The 19,561-nt window shown below is 43.0% G+C and overlaps 1 protein-coding gene across 4 annotated transcripts in view; it reads right to left on the bottom strand.

Annotated features, from left to right (window-relative positions):
• Positions 1–6,205: 6,205 nt before the first annotated feature.
• The window catches only part of CCDC88C (coiled-coil domain containing 88C), a 61,588-nt gene continuing 48,232 nt past the window's right edge, over positions 6,206–19,561 (bottom strand). Inside the window, exons 26-31 of one of the 4 annotated variants that reach the window (XM_075844330.1) lie at positions 16,938–17,126; positions 15,518–15,586; positions 14,971–15,039; positions 12,246–12,544; positions 11,564–11,791; positions 6,206–9,662 (exon numbers count right to left, since the gene is read on the bottom strand). In XM_075844330.1, the coding sequence (XP_075700445.1) occupies positions 8,745–9,662; positions 11,564–11,791; positions 12,246–12,544; positions 14,971–15,039; positions 15,518–15,586; positions 16,938–17,126 (1,772 nt within the window). In that variant the 3' untranslated portion in view covers positions 6,206–8,744. Of the gene's footprint in view, positions 9,663–11,563; positions 11,792–12,245; positions 12,545–14,970; positions 15,040–15,517; positions 15,587–16,937; positions 17,127–17,149; positions 19,282–19,561 lie in introns of those variants that run through there. The other 3 variants (XM_075844331.1, XM_075844332.1, XM_075844333.1) reach the window with 3 other exon arrangements.

Below are 19,561 nucleotides of genomic sequence, written 5' to 3'. Positions count from 1 at the left end.
TGTGTAGTACAATTTTATTCAGGGGCGCAGTGTATAGTACTATTATATTCAGGAGTACAGTGTATAGTACTATTATATTATGGAGCACAGTGTATAGCACTATTATATTCAGGAGCGCAGTGTGTAGTACAATTATATTCAGGGGCTCAGTGTATAGTACTATTATATTCAGGGGCGCAGTGTATAGTACTATTATATTCAGGGGCGCAGTGTATAGTACTATTCTATTCAGGGGCGCAGTGTATAGTACTATTATATTCAGGAGCGCAGTGTATAGCACTATTACATTCAGGAGCGCAGTGTATAGTACAATTATATTCAGGGGCGCAGTGTATAGTATGGTTATATTCAGGAGTGCAGGGTATAGTACAATTATATTCAGGAGCACAGTGTATAGTACTATTATATTCAGGGGTGCAGTGTATGGTACTATTATATTATGGAGCACAGTGTATAGCACTATTCTATTCAGCACAGTGTATAGTACTATTATATTCAGGACAGTGTATAGTACTATTATATTCAGGATTGCCGTGTATAATACTATTATATACAGTAGTACATTGTAGAGTACTATTGCATTCAGGAGCGCAGTATATAGTACAATTATATTCAGGGGCGTAGTGTATAGTACTATTATATTCAGGAGTGCAGTGTATAGTACTATTATATTCAGCACAGTGTGTAGTACTATTATATTCAGGACAGTGTGTAGCAGTATTACATTCAGGAGCGCAGTGTAAAGTACTATTATATTCAGGAGCGCAGTGTATAGTACTATTATATTCAGGGGCGCAGTGTATAGTACTATTATAGTCAGGGGCGCAGTGTATAATACTATTATATTCAGGACAGTGTATAGTACTATTATTTTCAGGAGCGCAGTGTATAATACTATTATATACAGTAGTACATTGTAGAGTACTATTATATTCAGAAGTACAGTGTAGAGTACTATTATATTCAGGGGCGCAGTGTATAGTACTATTCTATTCAGGAGCGCAGTGTATAGTACTATTATATTATGGAGCACAGTGTATAGCACTATTATATTCAGGAGCGCAGTGTGTAGTACAATTATATTCAGGGGCGCAGTGTATAGTACTATTATATTCAGGAGCGCAGTGTATAGTACTATTATATTCAGGGGCGCAGTGTATAGTATGGTTATATTCAGGAGTACAGTGTATAGTACTATTATATTCAGCACAGTGTATAGTACTATTATATTCAGGAGCGCAGTGTATAGTACTATTATATTCAGGAGCGCAGTGTATAGTACAATTATTTCAGGGGCTCAGTGTATAGTACTATTATATTCAGGGGCGCAGTGTATAGTACTATTATATTCTGGAGCACAGTGTATAGTACTATTATATTCAGGAGCGCAGTGTATAGTACTATTATATTCAGGAGCGCAGTGTATAGTACTATTATAGTCAGGAGCGCAGTGTATAGTACTATTATATTCAGGAGCGCAGTGTATAGTACTATTATATTCAGGAGCGCAGTGTATAGTACAATTATATTCAGGGGCGCAGTGTATAGTACGGTTATATTCAGGAGTGCAGTGTATAGTACTATTATATTCAGGAGTGCAGTGTATAGTACTATTATATTCAGCACAGTGTGTAGTACTATTATATTCAGCACAGTGTGTAGTACTATTATATTCAGCACAGTGTGTAGTACTATTATATTCAGCACAGTGTGTAGTACAATTATATTCAGGGGCGCAGTGTATAGTACTATTATATTCAGGGGCGCAGTGTATAGTACTATTCTATTCAGGAGCGCAGTGTGTAGTACAATTATATTCAGGGGCGCAGTGTATAGTACTATTATAGTCAGGGGCGCAGTGTATAGTACTATTATAGTCAGGGGCGCAGTGTATAATACTATTATTTTCAGGAGCGCAGTGTATAATACTATTATATACAGTAGTACATTGTAGAGTACTATTATATTCAGAAGTACAGTGTATAGTACTATTATAGTCAGGAGTGCAGTGTATAGCACTATTACATTCAGGAGTGCAGTGTATAGCACTATTACATTCAGGAGCACAGTGTATAGTACTATTCTATTCAGGAGCGCAGTGTATAGTACTATTATATTCAGGGGCGCAGTGTATAGTACTATTATATTCAGGAGCGCAGTGTGTAGTACTATTATATTCAGGAGCGCAGTGTGTAGTACTATTATATTCAGGAGCGCAGTGTATAGTACTATTATATTCAGGAGCACAGTGTATAGCACTATTACATTCAGGAGCGCAGTGTATAGTACAATTATATTCAGGGGCGCAGTGTATAGTATGGTTATATTCAGGAGTGCAGTGTATAGTACTATTATATTCAGCACAGTGTGTAGTACTATTATATTCAGCACAGTGTGTAGTACTATTATATTCAGCACAGTGTGTAGTACTATTATATTCAGCACAGTGTATAGTACAATTATATTCAGGAGTGCAGTGTGTAGTACTATTATTTTCAGGAGCGCAGTGTATAATACTATTATATACAGTAGTACATTGTAGAGTACTATTATATTCAGAAGTACAGTGTATAGTACTATTATCGTCAGGAGCGCAGTGTGTAGTACTATTCTATTCAGGGGCGCAGTGTATAGTACTATTCTATTCAGGAGCGCAGTGTATAGTACTATTATATTCAGGAGCGCAGTGTGTAGTACAATTTTATTCAGGGGCGCAGTGTATAGTACTATTATATTGAGGGGCGCAGTGTATAGTACTATTATATTCAGGGGCGCAGTGTATAGTACTATTATATTCAGGGGCGCAGTGTATAGTACTATTATATTCAGGAGCGCAGTGTGTAGTACTATTATATTCAGGAGCGCAGTGTGTAGTACTATTATATTCAGGGGCGCAGTGTATAGTACTATTATAGTCAGGGGCGCAGTGTATAATACTATTATATTCAGGACAGTGTATAGTACTATTATTTTCAGGAGCGCAGTGTATAATACTATTATATACAGTAGTACATTGTAGAGTACTATTATATTCAGAAGTACAGTGTATAGTACTATTATATTCAGGGGCGCAGTGTATAGTACTATTATATTCAGGAGTACAGTGTATAGTACTATTATATTCAGGAGTACAGTGTATAGTACTATTATATTCAGGAGCGCAGTGTGTAGTACAATTATATTCAGGGGCTCAGTGTATAGTACTATTATATTCAGGGGCGCAGTGTATAGTACTATTCTATTCAGGAGCGCAGTGTGTAGTACAATTATATTCAGGGGCGCAGTGTATAGTACTATTATATTGAGGGGCGCAGTGTATAGTACTATTATATTCAGGAGTACAGTGTATAGTACTATTATATTATGGAGTACAGTGTATAGCACTATTATATTCAGGGGCGCAGTGTATAGCACTATTATATTCAGGGGCGCAGTGTATAGTACTATTATATTATGGAGTACAGTGTATAGTACTATTATATTCAGGAGCGCAGTGTATAGTACAATTATATTCAGGGGCGCAGTGTATAGTATTGTTATATTCAGGAGTGCAGTGTATAGTACTATTATATTCAGCACAGTGTGTAGTACTATTATATTCAGCACAGTGTGTAGTACTATTATATTCAGCACAGTGTGTAGTACTATTATATTCAGCACAGTGTGTAGTACTATTATATTCAGCACAGTGTGTAGTACAATTATATTCAGGGGCGCAGTGTATAGTACTATTACATTCAGGAGCGCAGTGTATAGTACTATTACATTCAGGAGCGCAGTGTATAGTACTATTATATTCAGGAGCGCAGTGTGTAGTACAATTATATTCAGGGGCGCAGTGTATAGTATGGTTATATTCAGGAGTGCAGTGTGTAGTACTATTATATTCAGGACAGTGTATAGTACTATTATTTTCAGGAGCGCAGTGTATAATACTATTATATACAGTAGTACATTGTAGAGTACTATTATATTCAGAAGTACAGTGTATAGTACTATTACATTCAGGAGCGCAGTGTATAGTACTATTATATTATGGAGCACAGTGTATAGCACTATTATATTCAGGGGCGCAGTGTATAGCACTATTACATTCAGGAGCGCAGTGTATAGTACAATTATATTCAGGGGCGCAGTGTATAGTATGGTTATATTCAGGAGTGCAGGGTATAGTACAATTATATTCAGGAGCACAGTGTATAGTACTATTATATTCAGGGGCGCAGGGTATAGTACAATTATATTCAGGAGCACAGTGTATAGTACTATTATATTCAGGGGTGCAGTGTATAGTACTATTATATTATGGAGCACAGTGTATAGCACTATTATATTCAGGGGCGCAGTGTATAGTACTATTATATTCAGGGGCGCAGTGTATAGCACTATTACATTCAGGAGCGCAGTGTATAGTACAATTATATTCAGGGGTGCAGTGTATGGTACTATTATATTATGGAGCACAGTGTATAGCACTATTCTATTCAGCACAGTGTATAGTACTATTATATTCAGGACAGTGTATAGTACTATTATATTCAGGAGTGCCGTGTATAATACTATTATATACAGTAGTACATTGTAGAGTACTATTATATTCAGGAGTGCAGTGTATAGCACTATTGCATTCAGGAGCGCAGTATATAGTACAATTATATTCAGGGGCGTAGTGTATAGTACTATTATATTCAGGAGTGCAGTGTATAGTACTATTATATTCAGCACAGTGTGTAGTACTATTATATTCAGGAGTGCAGTGTATAGTACTATTATATTCAGCACAGTGTGTAGTACTATTATATTCAGGACAGTGTGTAGCAGTATTACATTCAGGAGCGCAGTGTAAAGTACTATTATATTCAGGAGCGCAGTGTAAAGTACTATTATATTCAGGAGCGCAGTGTATAGTACTGTTATATTCAGGAGTACAGTGTATAGTACTATTATATTCAGCACAGTGCGCTCCTAAATATAATAGTACTATACACTGTGCTGAATATAATAGTATTATACACTGTACTCCTGAATATAACAGTACTATACACTGTGCCCCTGAATATAATAGTACTATACACTGCGCCCCTGAATATAATAGTACTATACACTGAGCCCCTGAAATAATTGTACTATACACTGCGCTCCTGAATATAATAGTACTATACAGTGTATAGTACTATTGTATTCAGGAGCGCAGTGTATAGTACAATTATTTCAGGGGCTCAGTGTATAGTACTATTATATTCAGGGGCGCAGTGTATAGTACTATTATATTCAGGAGCGCAGTGTATAGTACTATTATATTCAGGAGCGCAGTGTATAGTACTATTATTCAGGAGCGCAGTGTATAGTACTATTATATTCAGGAGCGCAGTGTATAGTACTATTATATTCAGGAGCACAGTGTATAGCACTATTACATTCAGGAGTGCAGTGTATAGTACAATTATATTCAGGAGCACAGTGTGTAGTACTATTATATTCAGCACAGTGTGTAGTACTATTATATTCAGCACAGTGTATAGTACAATTATATTCAGGAGTGCAGTGTGTAGTACTATTATATTCAGGACAGTGTATAGTACTATTATTTTCAGGAGCGCAGTGTATAATACTATTATATACAGTAGTACATTGTAGAATACTATTATATTCAGAAGTACAGTGTATAGTGTATAGTACTATTATATTCAGGAGCAGTGTGTAGTACGATTATATTCAGGAGCGCAGTGTATAGTACTATTATATTCAGAAGTACAGTGTATAGTACTATTATAGTCAGGAGTGCAGTTTATAGCACTATTACATTCAGGAGCGCAGTGTATAGTACTATTATATTCAGGAGCGCAGTGTATAGTATTATGTTCAGCGTTTCCGCTGCAAAAGTCTGAATACTTTGCTGTTTGTTGCGGGTTTTTCAACCCCATTTAATGCAAATGGGAAAAACTTGCAACAGCAGATGCGTTGGGGTTTTTTTTCCGCAGCGTGGGCATGAGATTTTCTAAATCTCTTCCACTTTTCTGCTAATGTAAATGCTACAGAATTTCCGCTGCGTTTACGCTACGTGAAAACCCAGCTTAAGTGCCCCCTGACTATAAGTGGTTGCCTGGCGTCAGTGTTGTTGAGCTGCACAGCGGGTGCGCCCGCCGTTCATATGCTTTATAATCACCACCTATAACGCACTAAGCAAAGAAAACGAACGCAAAGATAAAGTATCAGAAACCACCCATTTATTTCCGTACATTACAATGCTGAATCACAGGGGAAGTCTGGAAAGATCCAAATGGAACATACGATCATCTGTTGGCGAACGGCATTTTCTGGCGTTAAACATGAGTCGTGGTGGAGCGTTGCATTGTAACAACACCCTGCAGTGTTCAGCACGATACAATATGGCCGTATGTAGCACCAGTGTTGAGTTTTGGCCGTGTCCTGGGGATGGATCAGCGAGCAGTATCCAGGAATGAATGAAATCACATTTATGTACAGAATATACAAAGCAATCCTATGTACAGAGCACGGCCTTCAGCGTGGGGAAATGTCCTACAAGTCTGAACTGGAGGCAGAATAAACAGCAGGATCATGACAAAGTGCACGTGTGTCTAGAAAGTATTGGGTGCAGCCAAAAAGTTTGTGCCCCCCATTTCATTTATTCAGTGAGAAATTAAAGGGAAGGAGACAGATATTGCCTCATCAGTCTCTGGTATTAGAACCACAAGTAACCGCTTCATATACAGTAAAATTCCTTTAATGCATTTGATAATCCAGCAAATCTGATAATCTGGCACTTTTTTCCAGCACTGAACTGCAATATAATGTGGAAGCCGTAAACGGAGCAGAGAGAATTCATTAGAACAGTCTTTTTCTTGTAAAACAATATTTGAGTCAATTTTAGGTACTTTTCTATGACATCTGATAATCCAGAAGCAATTAGGCCTCATTGATCCCAGATTAAAGGAATCTTGCTGTATAGTAATGTCTGTTACACTATTGCGTGTTTTTTTTTGTAAATTTAATATCAAGACAAGTAAATAAAATCAATGTATATATAGTCATACTCTAGTCACAACAAGAGCTGCGTTTACAATACTACCTTTTGTTTTTTGTCAACAGACTGCAGTTCCTCTTGTCGCTACCAGCTGACCTCTTAGGGTATGTTCACACAGTTTATTTTCAGACGTTTTTCGGGCTGTAAACACCCCAAAAAATGGCTGAAAATACGGAAGGTGAACGCCTCCAAACATCAGCCCATCAATTTCAATGGGGAAAACTGTGTTACGTTCCGATAGGGCGTAAAAGGAAGTGCATGTGCAGCCGTTTTTGGAGCAGTTTTTCATTATGTCAATAGAAAAACAGCTCCCAAAACACTTGATGCTTAAAAAACGGCTGAAAATCGGAGGCTGTTTTCCCTTGAAAACAGCTCCGTATTTTACGGCTGTTTTTAGTTTGCTGTGTGAACATACCCTAACTGTGCAACTGATATGTGCACTCCCACAATGCACTTCACGCTGGTGCAGGACACAGGCAGAATTTTGAATGCAGCTTTGAATGTGACTGGAGTATACTATTTAAAAATCGGCAAGTAAAGTTACTCAGCATTTCTGTAGATTGACCTCATTGTACAACAGTATCTTACATTATAAGTCACTCAGCAGCATGAATAATTGTTATTAGTAGGTTTGGGTATTTTTCGGGCATGGACCTGCTCTCCTATGGTTCAGTAGTAACATATACATCATCCTTTAGTACATGTATTCTATAACATCAGTAGTAATGGTCCAGAAATATTCCGGACCATAAAATTCAGTGTTACTGCCATGTTCCTACAACATGACGGTCCTATACAACACCGCTGCCAGCGACTGATCCCTGTCATACAGTCCAGCAATGTGCTCCTAAATATTCAGTAGTGAATCCATTCAATAAATTAAACAATAAAGCAGATAATTTACTTTAAATAAAAATCTAGACGTGAATCTGAGGGATTAATAGGAATCTGTATAATAGATCGCGAGTTTTACATTCCTACAGATCAGAGAATATAAGAAAGACGAGAGCTGCAGAAAGTGCAAGGTCGGGATGAAGAGTAGCACGGCGCTGACATGACGAGATCTACTCATTACCATATACTCATTAGTGATAGACATGAAGTAGGGAATAAATAAGAGGAGGCCCCTTTAAAAAGGCTAACTGCTGTGCATCCACCGTATAAGCACCAGTTAGTGAATGGCGCACGCACAGGTTAATAACATGGCAGATAGAGTCCTGTGCAACTGCTGGACACTATTTTAAAGGCATTGTGTAGGTTTAGAAAAACATGGCGGCTTGTGTCTAAAAAACAGCGCCTCACCTGTCCACAGGTTGTGTCCGGTATTGCAGCTCGGCTCCTTTGAAGTAACTGAGGCTGAGCTGCCATACCATACACCACCTGTGGACATATGTGGCGCTGTTTTTGGAAGACAGTAGAATGTTTTTCTAATCCTGGGACACCCCCTTTTAAAGAGAGTAGGTTAGTATGACCGGTCATTAGGGGAAAGTCTACATAATGGGGAGTCGTGCAGATTTTAACACCTACACAGGTCCTAGATATTAAGTACTACTTGGGTTTAGTCGCAGAGGACACCGATACCAATTCTGACTATTCCAAGCAAGAACACAAGTGGCCATTGTAAGTGTGAACATATAGAACGATCTATATGGACACGTCGTGATGTCACACCCCGGAAGTCCAGTGTTTATATCGCCAGTCAGACACAACCATATTCATACCAGACTGTCTGTGGGTCGGCGGTGGGGTCTGGTGAGGCTGGAGTACTTTTGGGGGAAGTTTTGTTAGGGTCTTCTTCAGCAGTAGGTGGGGGGTGGCAGTCAGGAGACGTACTTGGCGATTTAGGATTTACTGCTCCCGTCTGACCTTCCCCCTCAGGGATGCTGGGTATTGGTCTGACTGGTGAAACCATGGCCACTTCTCCATATCGAGAGATGGGTCTGGGCCGGTCTCTACCAGAAGTCTGGACAGAAGTATAAGGCTGCTGTAAGGAACTGGTGGACAGTGCTGGTAGTAGTGTCTTGTCTTCTCTGGAGACGGCCAGTGACAGACGTCGCGTGTCCAGAGACCGCGTGCGCAAATCGTCACTTTTTGGTAGGTTGGACATCTTGACGGATTGTGGTCTATCTCTAGGAGAGCCGGTAGGTGTAGAGGCTCTTAGGATGTGACTGCTAAAGTCCGTCAACATTGGGTTCTCCATCTCCGCTTTCTCCATATGGTTTATTTCTGGACCATTGGCCTTGAGAAGATCTGCAGTGGCAAGACTAAAAGCCCTGCCCATGGAGCTGCCCCTGGCAGCCAGGACGCCCGGGTGCTGAGGTTCAGGAACTTGCTTAGATGTGGCGATAGGAGGCTGCATTTGAAGTCGTCTGAGAGAAGCCGCTTGGTTAGTCGCGGGATCCATCGGTCGCTGGTTGGGTTTGACATATTGGCCTGGCCTCCCAGGTTTGACATCTCCAGCATCTCCGGGTACTTTGGCTGATAGGTTCATGTAATTTGGTGGTGTGGGCTGGAAGTCTCTATACCCAGGCTGGACCGCTGGGCCCCCAAAGTCAGGAGAGTCACTTGTCTTTTTGAAATATTCGCCCAACATATCATCCCGACCACTTGATGCGTCCTACAAAGAGAATCCAAAGATTAGTCAATTGTATTAACAAGATGACGTCTCAACGCTCCGGACGGTACTGAGGTCTGCACCAACTGTAGCGCAAAGATGTTGATGATGTTCACACCCTTAGGATGAAAAGCGTCGCCTCAAACAGGTCGACTGCCAAGTAACGTAAACATCCCTTCCTATTGTCGGTCCCAGACACAGTAAATCATTGAGGCCATGTTCACACAGGGCGAATACACGGTGTAAAAGTACACAGCGGATCCGCCCTGGTCCCCACAGGGAATTCCGGACGAAAAACCGCACCAATTTGTGGTGCGGTTTTTCGGTCTGCTGCGGAAAATAGCAGGTAAAGAAAATCCAATATTTACCTGTAGTCATGGCGATACATCCCTCTGATGTCCTGCAGCCTGGGATGATATTTCATACCATGTGACCGCTGCCACCTGTGATTGGCTGCAGCAGTCTCATGGGATAAAACGTTATCCCTGGAGGCCAGCCTGGACACAGAAGCAGAGAGATTTGGGTAAGTACTTTTGAGGCAGATTTTTTCAGCCTGACAAACTGTGTGTGAACTGACCCTAAACAGTCCCCTCTCAAAACGGTTCTTATTAGATATAATGCTACACATACAGCGTACGCTATATGTAAATTACCAGAGACGAGCCCCGAGATGAGTCCAGGTGTACCGGCCGCGGCCTCATCTGAGCACGTGCAGGATGCCGTTGGACTAACAGTTCTGAGAGGGGCACGTGTAGGATGCTATTACCCAGCAGTGTAACGACATGCTGGTGGTTTAGTGCTCTAAAGTCTAATCGGGGCTAGATGATGCTTATAGCCTCCAGTAGTATGAAAACGTTATACTTCTGTCTCGGGTAAGAGGTCTTGGTTTCTTTTAAAGCCGGCCATATACATAAAAGTTCCACAGCTATTCCTCCCGACTCCCCCATATACATGCACGCTCGGCATGTGTTTTCAAAGGTGAGAGAGGAATAAGCAGCTGCCGGACTCCCACATGCCAGTCCTTCCCCCCCCCCCCCCCCCCCCCGACATCTTGTTAATATATTGGGTATGGCCACCTTCAAGGGGTTTTCCAAGAACGGACAACTGATGACCTATCCACCGGATAGGTCATCAGTATATGATCGGGGGGGGGGGGGGGGGTCTGATACCCGGGCCCCACACCGATCAACTGCTCCGGCTGCCTTCGAGCATCGGACGTCCGCGCCGGAAGCAGATGGCTCCGGTCACGGAATAGCGGCCGAGCTGCAGTTCCGCAATATGGCCGCTATGCAGCGTACAAAGCCAACTGACGGCTCCAACTACTGCATACCCTTCATAACATCCGGCAGCTGATCAGTGCGGGTCCGGATCTCAGACCCCCACCGATCATATACCGATGACCTGTCCTGTGGATAGGTCATTAGTTGTCAGTTTGTGAACAACCCCTTTAAGGCACATGATTTGTTATACTCTAGTCCCAGCAAGAGCTGCATTCAGGTCATTCATACAATTTATGTGACCATCCACCCGCTGACTGTCCTGGCAGATCAGGAACATAAAATAAAAATTTGCTTGTGCGAAGTGGCGAACGATCGGCCCGTCCACTGTATCTCGGTTTAATACCGTTTTTCTTTTCTAGTACGTAACTTTTCCAACAAAACTACGTCAGGAATGTTGAAACATAAATGAGAGGTTAGTTATTGGAGCCCTGCACCGGGCGAGGATTGGATTGTTCTCCACCTTGTACCGGCCCTCAGTGTTAATGTGCACACGTAGATCAGACTCCCACAGATGAATGTCCCAGCGGGTTAATAAATGCCCCTCCAACTTATTAGACGGTGCTTGTTAGACATGCAGGGACGGGAGGGTGAGGGGATGGAGGACAGAGAATTGCAGCGGAGTACCATGGGGATATACAGCGAGGTCGCTCTCCTGTTGGTCGGGTCTGCGCGCTGCCCCCATGCGCGGTTCTCGAGTGATGGAGTGGAGGTTCCCGACGACGACTCTGAAGGTTCCTTGAAGAAGAAGTGAAGCGTGGGAGAAGGGGAAGGAGAGGAAGGGCGGAGGGTATCAGCCTCTAAAAGAAACTCCTGCAGGGTGACGAGCTCGCTGTCAGTTAAACTGTGTCGGCGCTGGAGGAGAGACGGGGGCGGAAGAGCAAAGTTATCGACCTCCCATATTCCACAACCAGCCCAAAAATCTGCACTTATATTTTACGGTTTATCTGTAGATAACGGCGAATAACTCCGCCAATACTTCACTTATCCCGGATTATATCACATCTCGGGAAACCAGCAGTTTTCAGAATTCAGCTCTGGTAGCTGGCGCATCACCCTGCTGCCCTCTGAGCAAGTGCATTGTGGTAGACGTCATTAGTTACACAAGGTGTGTGGTCATATACAAAATTTACATCTCCGACAATGCAATACACCAGAGTGCTTTCGTTTTTCGTAACTATCGACATTTTGCAAATCCCAAAAGTTAAAGCGGACCAACCGTGGGGGGGGGGGGGGGGGTAACGGTAATCTACAGAGGATATGTTATAATTGCAGTCCCATTGCCAGCCTAGCCGGGCACAATACTTACAGTGGGTGGAGACGGCAGATTAGTTTCCTCCAGAAATTCTTCTAAGGTCACCATCTCACTGCCTGGAGACCCTGACCGTGGTCTTGACTGGGTGCGGCTCGCTGGCCTCCTCTCAGGATTGGGGTAAGACACCGGACTGTTCCTATTAGAAGCGACTTCCGGTTTAATGGCAGAGCCCAGTAGGGTGGAGTTGGTACGACTGACGTAGCCGTCTCTAGGTAACGTGGCAGCCTCCTTGGTGGGGACAAAATCGTCACTGCTCATACTGTCTGGTCTTCCTGGAGGGAAACCCGATGATCCTAAATTGAAACAAAAAAAAAAAATGAAAAAAAATATTTGGTGCATTATTAAAATTTACCTAAAATGCGTGGTAGATTATCGGTGTGAACATCATTTTCAGTCTTATGAATACAGACCAATGGAAATCTTCTGCATATTATCTTCCGATATCAATAATACAGGCGTTACATTTTCCCGACCGTTGTCAGATATTACGGTAATGTTTAGCGACAATGCGGCAGATTTACTGAGCTGCGCAAGATTTATACAGAGTAAACTTATAGCCGGCAGACAGAAGATGCGCCACATTTACCACATTGGCGCACGCTAGACCCTTCCTTATAGAACCTCTTGGTTGGTTACGACAGTTTCTTTGCGCCAAATGTTGGCACATTTTAAGCCACGCCCTTTTATAGATTTTTTTTTAACAGCGTCCAGTGAGGCGCGAACATCTGTCATATATTTGCATTAAGAAAAGGTCTAAGACTTGATGTGGCAAAATGCGACATCTTTTGGCGCATTTTAAGACCAGGCGCAATCACTTTAGTAAATCTGCCCACATGACTCTCACATGGAACAAAACAAACATTCACATTGCTAGAGTTTAACATTTTGCATGAATGTCATTCAGATCAGAGCGCAGTTTTAGTATTTAAAAACAGGTTCTACTTGTCTGATGGATGAATCTGATTGTTCGGCTCTGTTCACACACTTACTAAAAAACGACTGAAAATACGGAGCTTTTCAAGGGAAAACAGCTCCTGATATTCAGCCTTTTTTTTTTTCGCAACTCGCGTTTTTTCACAGCGTTTTTTTTACGCTCATTTTTGTAGCTGTTTTTCTATAGTCAATGAAAGACGGCTCCAAAAATTTTGGGAAAATGAGGCGTAAAAAAAACACCCTGTCGGAACAAAACGCCGTATTTCTCATTGAAATCAATGGGCAGATGTTTGGAGACGTTCTGCTTCTGATTTTTCAGGACGTTTGCGGCCCAAAAAACGGCTGAAAATAGCCCACGTGAACATCCCCTTATAATACTATACATATTTGCGTTCAGTGAATGGGAACATTCTTGTTTACATCCAGAAACTCAAAACTTGAACAGACCGTATTGTTCTCACAGCTGAGGGTTTGTTACAATTGTTTTCAGTCTAGAAAATCTTCTGTGAGCGAAATACATCAGAAAATCAAAACTCTCTCCTGTCCTGATAGTTCGCTACATTGTATCAGTCTGGAGTTGACGGTTTAAAGGATTTTTTTCTATATTGAAAACACGGATGGTCTATTGAGGTTTTAGAATCCCTCATCCCATTCATTAAAGGGTTTGAAGTCAATTATTGTACTCCTTGTATAAGGACAAGTTTTGCCACCTTTCTAATATATTTTATGTCATCATTATTTCCAAGATCTCTGCTTGCTGTCAGTGACGGAAAATGATCTGGTTTACATCCTGAGGCTGAAAATATATCCTGACCTCCTGCTCACACAGCTGAGGATCTCAATCGTATCCAGTGCAGACAATCCTGTAAAAGTTAATAGGATATTCTGGGACTTAAAGGGGTTTTCCAGTCATGAGAAATTGATAGTCTATCCTGACGATAGACTATCAACATCTGATTAGTGGAGGTCCGACTCCTGGCACCCCCGCCAATCAGATGTTTTGAAGGGGCCATGGAGCACACTTGAATGGGAGAAGGCCGTAATACTGTGAACCGCCGCTACAAGCGTGTCGGCGATTGACAGTACGAGCAAGTAAGAAGTGAGGGGGAAGAAACACTCACATGAGCACCGCGGTCCCTTCAAAAAAAGCTATTAGGCAGGGGTGCCGCGTTTCAAACCCCCACTGATCAGATATTGATGGCTTATCCTGAGGATAGGCCATCTCTATTTCTTAGGACTTGAAACCCCTTTAAGTACGGATAGCCTATTCTTTGATGCCACTTCGGAAAGACAGCCATCAATGTTTGATCAGTGGGGAACCGACCCCTGCCAATCAGCAGAATACACAGGTCGTGGCTCTAGAGCGTCCCATTTGTGGTTTACAGAGTTACAGCGCCATACATAAGAGTGTGGTTGTGACTGGTACTGCAGCTCAGCCATGTTCACTTGAATGGGATTGAGCTGTAGTACCAGACAGTCGCTCATATTGACGAGCTGCTGCGCCTGTGAAAACAATGAATATTAGCACGGTGACCACCGATCAAACACTAATGGCCTATACTAAGTGACATTGATGGATAGGCCATCAGTATTTAAGTCCCAGACAACCCTTTTAACTCTCACAGGATTGTCTACACTGGATACAATTGAAACTCTAAGCTATGAGAACAAGACCATTTTGGTAGAACTTGTCCTTATACGAGGACTACAATGATTTACAGTATATCGCATGTGCCGCCAGCGTGGCAGGATCGGGTGTATAGGGATTTTACAGGCGCTCCCTTACCTTTCAGGGTCAGCGGCGAGCTGCTGGTGGACGCGTTTCTGCTGTTCTCCAGACTGTTGGGTCGAGGGACTGGAAAGAAATATATTTTAATAAGGACGATTTATTTTTTAATAAAAAGTTTCGTCCGTGTGATTGGTGCAACGTTTTCAGGTACAGCTGCATCGTTCGCTATGACCTGAATCTCGTCAGTCCCGCGGTCCTGACGGGTTCAGTGACAGCAGGTCCTGCGTGTGACACCAGGATTCACCTGTAATAGATCACATCTAAGTTATGAACTGTCAGGGACACGCAGGACCCGCTGACACTGAACCCGTCAGGACCGCGGGAGTGACGAGATTCAGGTCATAGCGAACGATGCAGCTGTACCTAAAAACGTAAACAATTTTTAATAAGAGCCAATTATAAAGTTGCAGCAATCACACGGACTGAAAGGGATTTTTATGTTTTATTAAAAAGTTCAACGGTGTGCATAGCCTTTAACTAGTGAATATAATCTGAGGTTTATCCAGAGAACTTCTAAGAAAAACTTTGCGAAACATCAAATTACCACGAAGTCCTCCCGGGCCGGCCTCATTATCCGGAAACTGGTCAAAGATGTTATCGTCAGAAGTGCGACCTAAACGTCAGGAAGACACAAAAATTAGAAATTCAGAATATTGTAGAAAGTCATAAATAACTCAGATGAAAAGGTTCGCTCCACATTATAAATAGGCCCCTTCCCCATGTACCCGAACAGCGGCGCCCCCATCACAATTATTATGCTGATAGTGCTGTCTCCCTCTGATGTAGGCACAGATAGTACTGTCTCCCTCTGATGTAGGCACAGATAGTACGGTCTCCCTCTGATGTAGGCACAGATAGTACGGTCTCCCTCTGATGTAGGCACAGATAGTACTGCCTCCCTCTGATGTAGGCACAGATAGTACTGCCTCCCTCTGATGTAGGCACAGATAGTACTGCCTCCCTCTGATGTAGGCACAGATAGTACTGCCTCCCTCTGATGTAGGCACAGATAGTACTGCCTCCCTCTGATGTAGGCACAGATAGTACTGCCTCCCTCTGATGTAGGCACAGATAGTACTGCCTCCCTCTGATGTAGGCACAGATAGTACTGCCTCCCTGTCTCCGTTAATGATACTACTGGCTCCCAGGCTTTCCTTAGGCCAAATGCACATGATGCATATTTTCGTGTAGCAAATCCACAATGTAACACAGAACCAGCAAACTAAATTCAATCTTAAGAAACCTCATCTACACGTTGCGTTTTTTTCTGCACGTAAATTGACCTGCGGTGCCTATTTAAAAATCTGCAGCGTGTCAATATATTTAGCATTTCCGCTTGCGAATTGCATCAGACTAGGTTTAAGAAAAACCAACAACCCACAAACGCTACAAAATCTGCAGCACAAAAACCTCACCTATTTCCACATCAAAATGTAAACACCGCACCAAAAACACACTATTAGGTGAAGATTTTACCTGCGGTTTTGATGCAGATTTTCTGCACCAAGTTGTGCAAAATGTGCACGTAGCCTTAGAATAAGGGCCTGTTCACATCAGCGTTGACTATCCGTCGGAGGAAAGGCAAACGGAAACCTTGATTTCAATGGTGACGGAAACGTTGCGAATGGCTTCAGTTTGTCACCGTTGTAACAGGGTCCCATTGTTTTTCACGGAAACCTCAGACAGAACCCCCTCAACGGAAAGTCAACGCTCATGTGAACACAGCCTTAATATTTGTCCCCAAGCTCTGAAGATCGACTGCGGCTGTGGGGGAGGAAATCCTGGTTTCTTTATATCTATTTTGTCTGTATCCTTTCCTATGGCTGGCAGGGTAAACAGGAGAGCGATGACCATAGAGCAGCCCTATAGATGTGTCACATATAGACGATCCCCACCAGCACATCTCCATGTACTCAATACAATCTGTTCTGGATGAACCTCAGGACTGCGCCGCTGCTTCTCACCTTTCTGTCTACCTGGCGGCTGTGACCTCAGGCTTGACGCTGGGCTCAGGTGGATTGCAGAAGTGGAGAAGGCCCTGGACCCAGGCTCCATCCTCCGCGAGCGAGAAGTCCTCTCTGAGCCCTCCATCTCTTCACTGCTTCCTCCAGGGTAAGACATCCTATTCTGCCTGTGACCAACGTCGACCAGAACTGAAGAACCAAAGAGCACACAATCTAGTGAGCAGATCGTATATGGAGTCCTGACACAGCGCACAGCGGGGGATGTGAAAAACCGGCCAATCACAGGTCAATACATCCCAGATAGGTTTCGCGATCCAAGGATGGATTTGCCAACAACTATCGAAGGTCTATTGTCTCCTTCACACTTAATCATGAAGGAAGATAGAAAGACATGGGACTCTCTTTGGAATATTCACACATCAAGACATTCCCACAATGCACTGGGACACGGAGTCCGATCCGCTGTGCGCCGCGTCAGACCTTGGGATGAACGACGCAACAAGTAATTCAAGCAACGTGTAATCCACTTCACATCGAGGAGACGATATAAGGACAGGACACAGGTTATGACTTGTAGCAAAAAACACAAAGCATCCTCGGGGGGAGTGACCGTGACCCTTCCTGCATGAGGTGACCCCAGCCCCGTACAACAAAATACCGAAATCCTCTATGAACCCTCAGGCCTGGACACACGGAGCGCAGGCTTATCTAATTTCCTGGCTCTTCCAACCTCCTGGGGAATTTCTGTTTTTTTCTCCCATCGTATCACGTAAATTGCAGTCAGACGCCATTAGGGTTTTACAGCAGGAACAATTTTCATCCTACCCATAAAAGCAGCGCACAATAATGAATTAATGCAATACGTGTGTGATCGGGGGCATAGACCACCCAATGTAAACCCAGCCTATATGAAATGATAATAAGCGGAGAGTCCTTTCTATTGGAGTCGGGGATGACATGTAGGATCAGCTCCAGTGCTGGAGAATGGAAAGGATCCCTATGTAGACTGGTCGCGTTTCAGGAGCTCGACCCAACAGAAGACGCACAGTGAACAAAGTGTTAATAGACGGAGCGCGCACGGCAGGTTAGAGGGGAGAAAGCAGAAACCGGAACATGCGGAGCGACTTCTGGACAACAGGGATCAATGGGTCGTGTCTGGTGAAACAAGAGGAAAGCCGAAGTGTGACGAGGGAAGTATTCATTCATTTTTATGTATGATCGATAGTGGACTCCCCCGATAAAGCATCATGGCGGGTGAAGCCGCAGAACTGGTACCTGCGCTACGTGCAAATGACCCACCTCTCACGTTGATCTTGGAGATCATTAGCCCTCAGCTCAGCCATGTTATATATTTCCAATTATTCCTGTATCGAGTTTATACTTTTTCGCAACAAAACCTGTGAAAAGCCGAATGTAAACGCACCCTTAGGCCATGTTCACACCTTGTGATTTGTTGCAGATTTTTGAGCCAAAGCCTGAAGTAGATCCTGGAGGAAGGTGAAGTGTACGCATATTCTTCCTTTATATTTCCCGTTGCTTTTTAAACAACATCTGGCAAATCTGCATCAAAACCTGCAGAAAATTGCCATGTGTGAACATAGCCTTACTCTGAACGGCGAGGCCGCTGTGCAGTATGTGGACAGCAGACCCCCTGCTCACTCCATGTGTAGAATATATACCGACCCCATAATGTTCCTGCAAGTCCCTGCGTGCTCCAAAGAGGTTCTGCAGCCACTAGTGTGTATTCTAATGCACAATGTGCCCTCTACTGTAAATTATTGTAAACTACTGGCCTCGGGCCATTGTGCAGCGCAACTAAAGGACTTCTAGAAAAATGAAGTGATACTTCCCCCTCCCCCTCGGCACGTCAGGCGATAACGGACAGTAACAGCAGCGCAACATCTCGCAAGCAAAAACGATCATTGCTGCAGGGAACAGTGAAACTTACGCTGCCCGGACTGATGGTTTCTGGTCAATGGTGATTGGGCGAAGGGTCAGATTTAAGAAGGGGAGAGGGGTCTAATCTTCACGCCTTTACTTCTTGGTACACATGCAACTTACAGACAATACGGGTCATGTGGAGAGATTCTATTTTGGTCCTTGAGGTAAATGTATAAATACGTGGAGTAATAAATTAAGGGAGGTGCATTCTAGAAAAAGAGACGTCGGAGAGAGCGTCAGAAGTCCCTGATCTCCGGGAGGGAGACCGAGCTCTTATGAGTAGTGGGTGAGATGTCTACAGATGACCAGAATCGCAGGCGCTCCGAGAAACGGCGCTGACTGTGTGACGCCTTCTTCTCTTGACTCTTGCTTTTCAAAAATGGAAACTTTTTGCGGGGGGTGGCTAGATAGACAGAGAGGTCACCAGGCAGGACAGGAGAGAAGTGAGAGTTAGACAGTGTTAAATGAAGGAATATATGGAGACATATTAAACTATATTCCATTATAGGGTTTTATCGTGTTTTTTTGGAAGAGAATTGGATATACATTTTTTTCTTACAACGAGCGTCATTTCTTTTTATATACAGTATATGTAAAAATCTCAGTTTCCTGCTTTCACCACTAGGTGGCGAACAGTTTGCGACGACTACTCAGATCTATGATACAGATTGCCACCTAGTGGT

This window comes from Rhinoderma darwinii, chromosome 12 (genome assembly GCF_050947455.1).
Source record: "Rhinoderma darwinii isolate aRhiDar2 chromosome 12, aRhiDar2.hap1, whole genome shotgun sequence".
NCBI classification, from domain to species: domain Eukaryota; kingdom Metazoa; phylum Chordata; class Amphibia; order Anura; family Rhinodermatidae; genus Rhinoderma; species Rhinoderma darwinii.
Note: the sequence above shows the minus strand (reverse complement) of the source record. Positions and strands in the feature narration are given on the sequence as shown.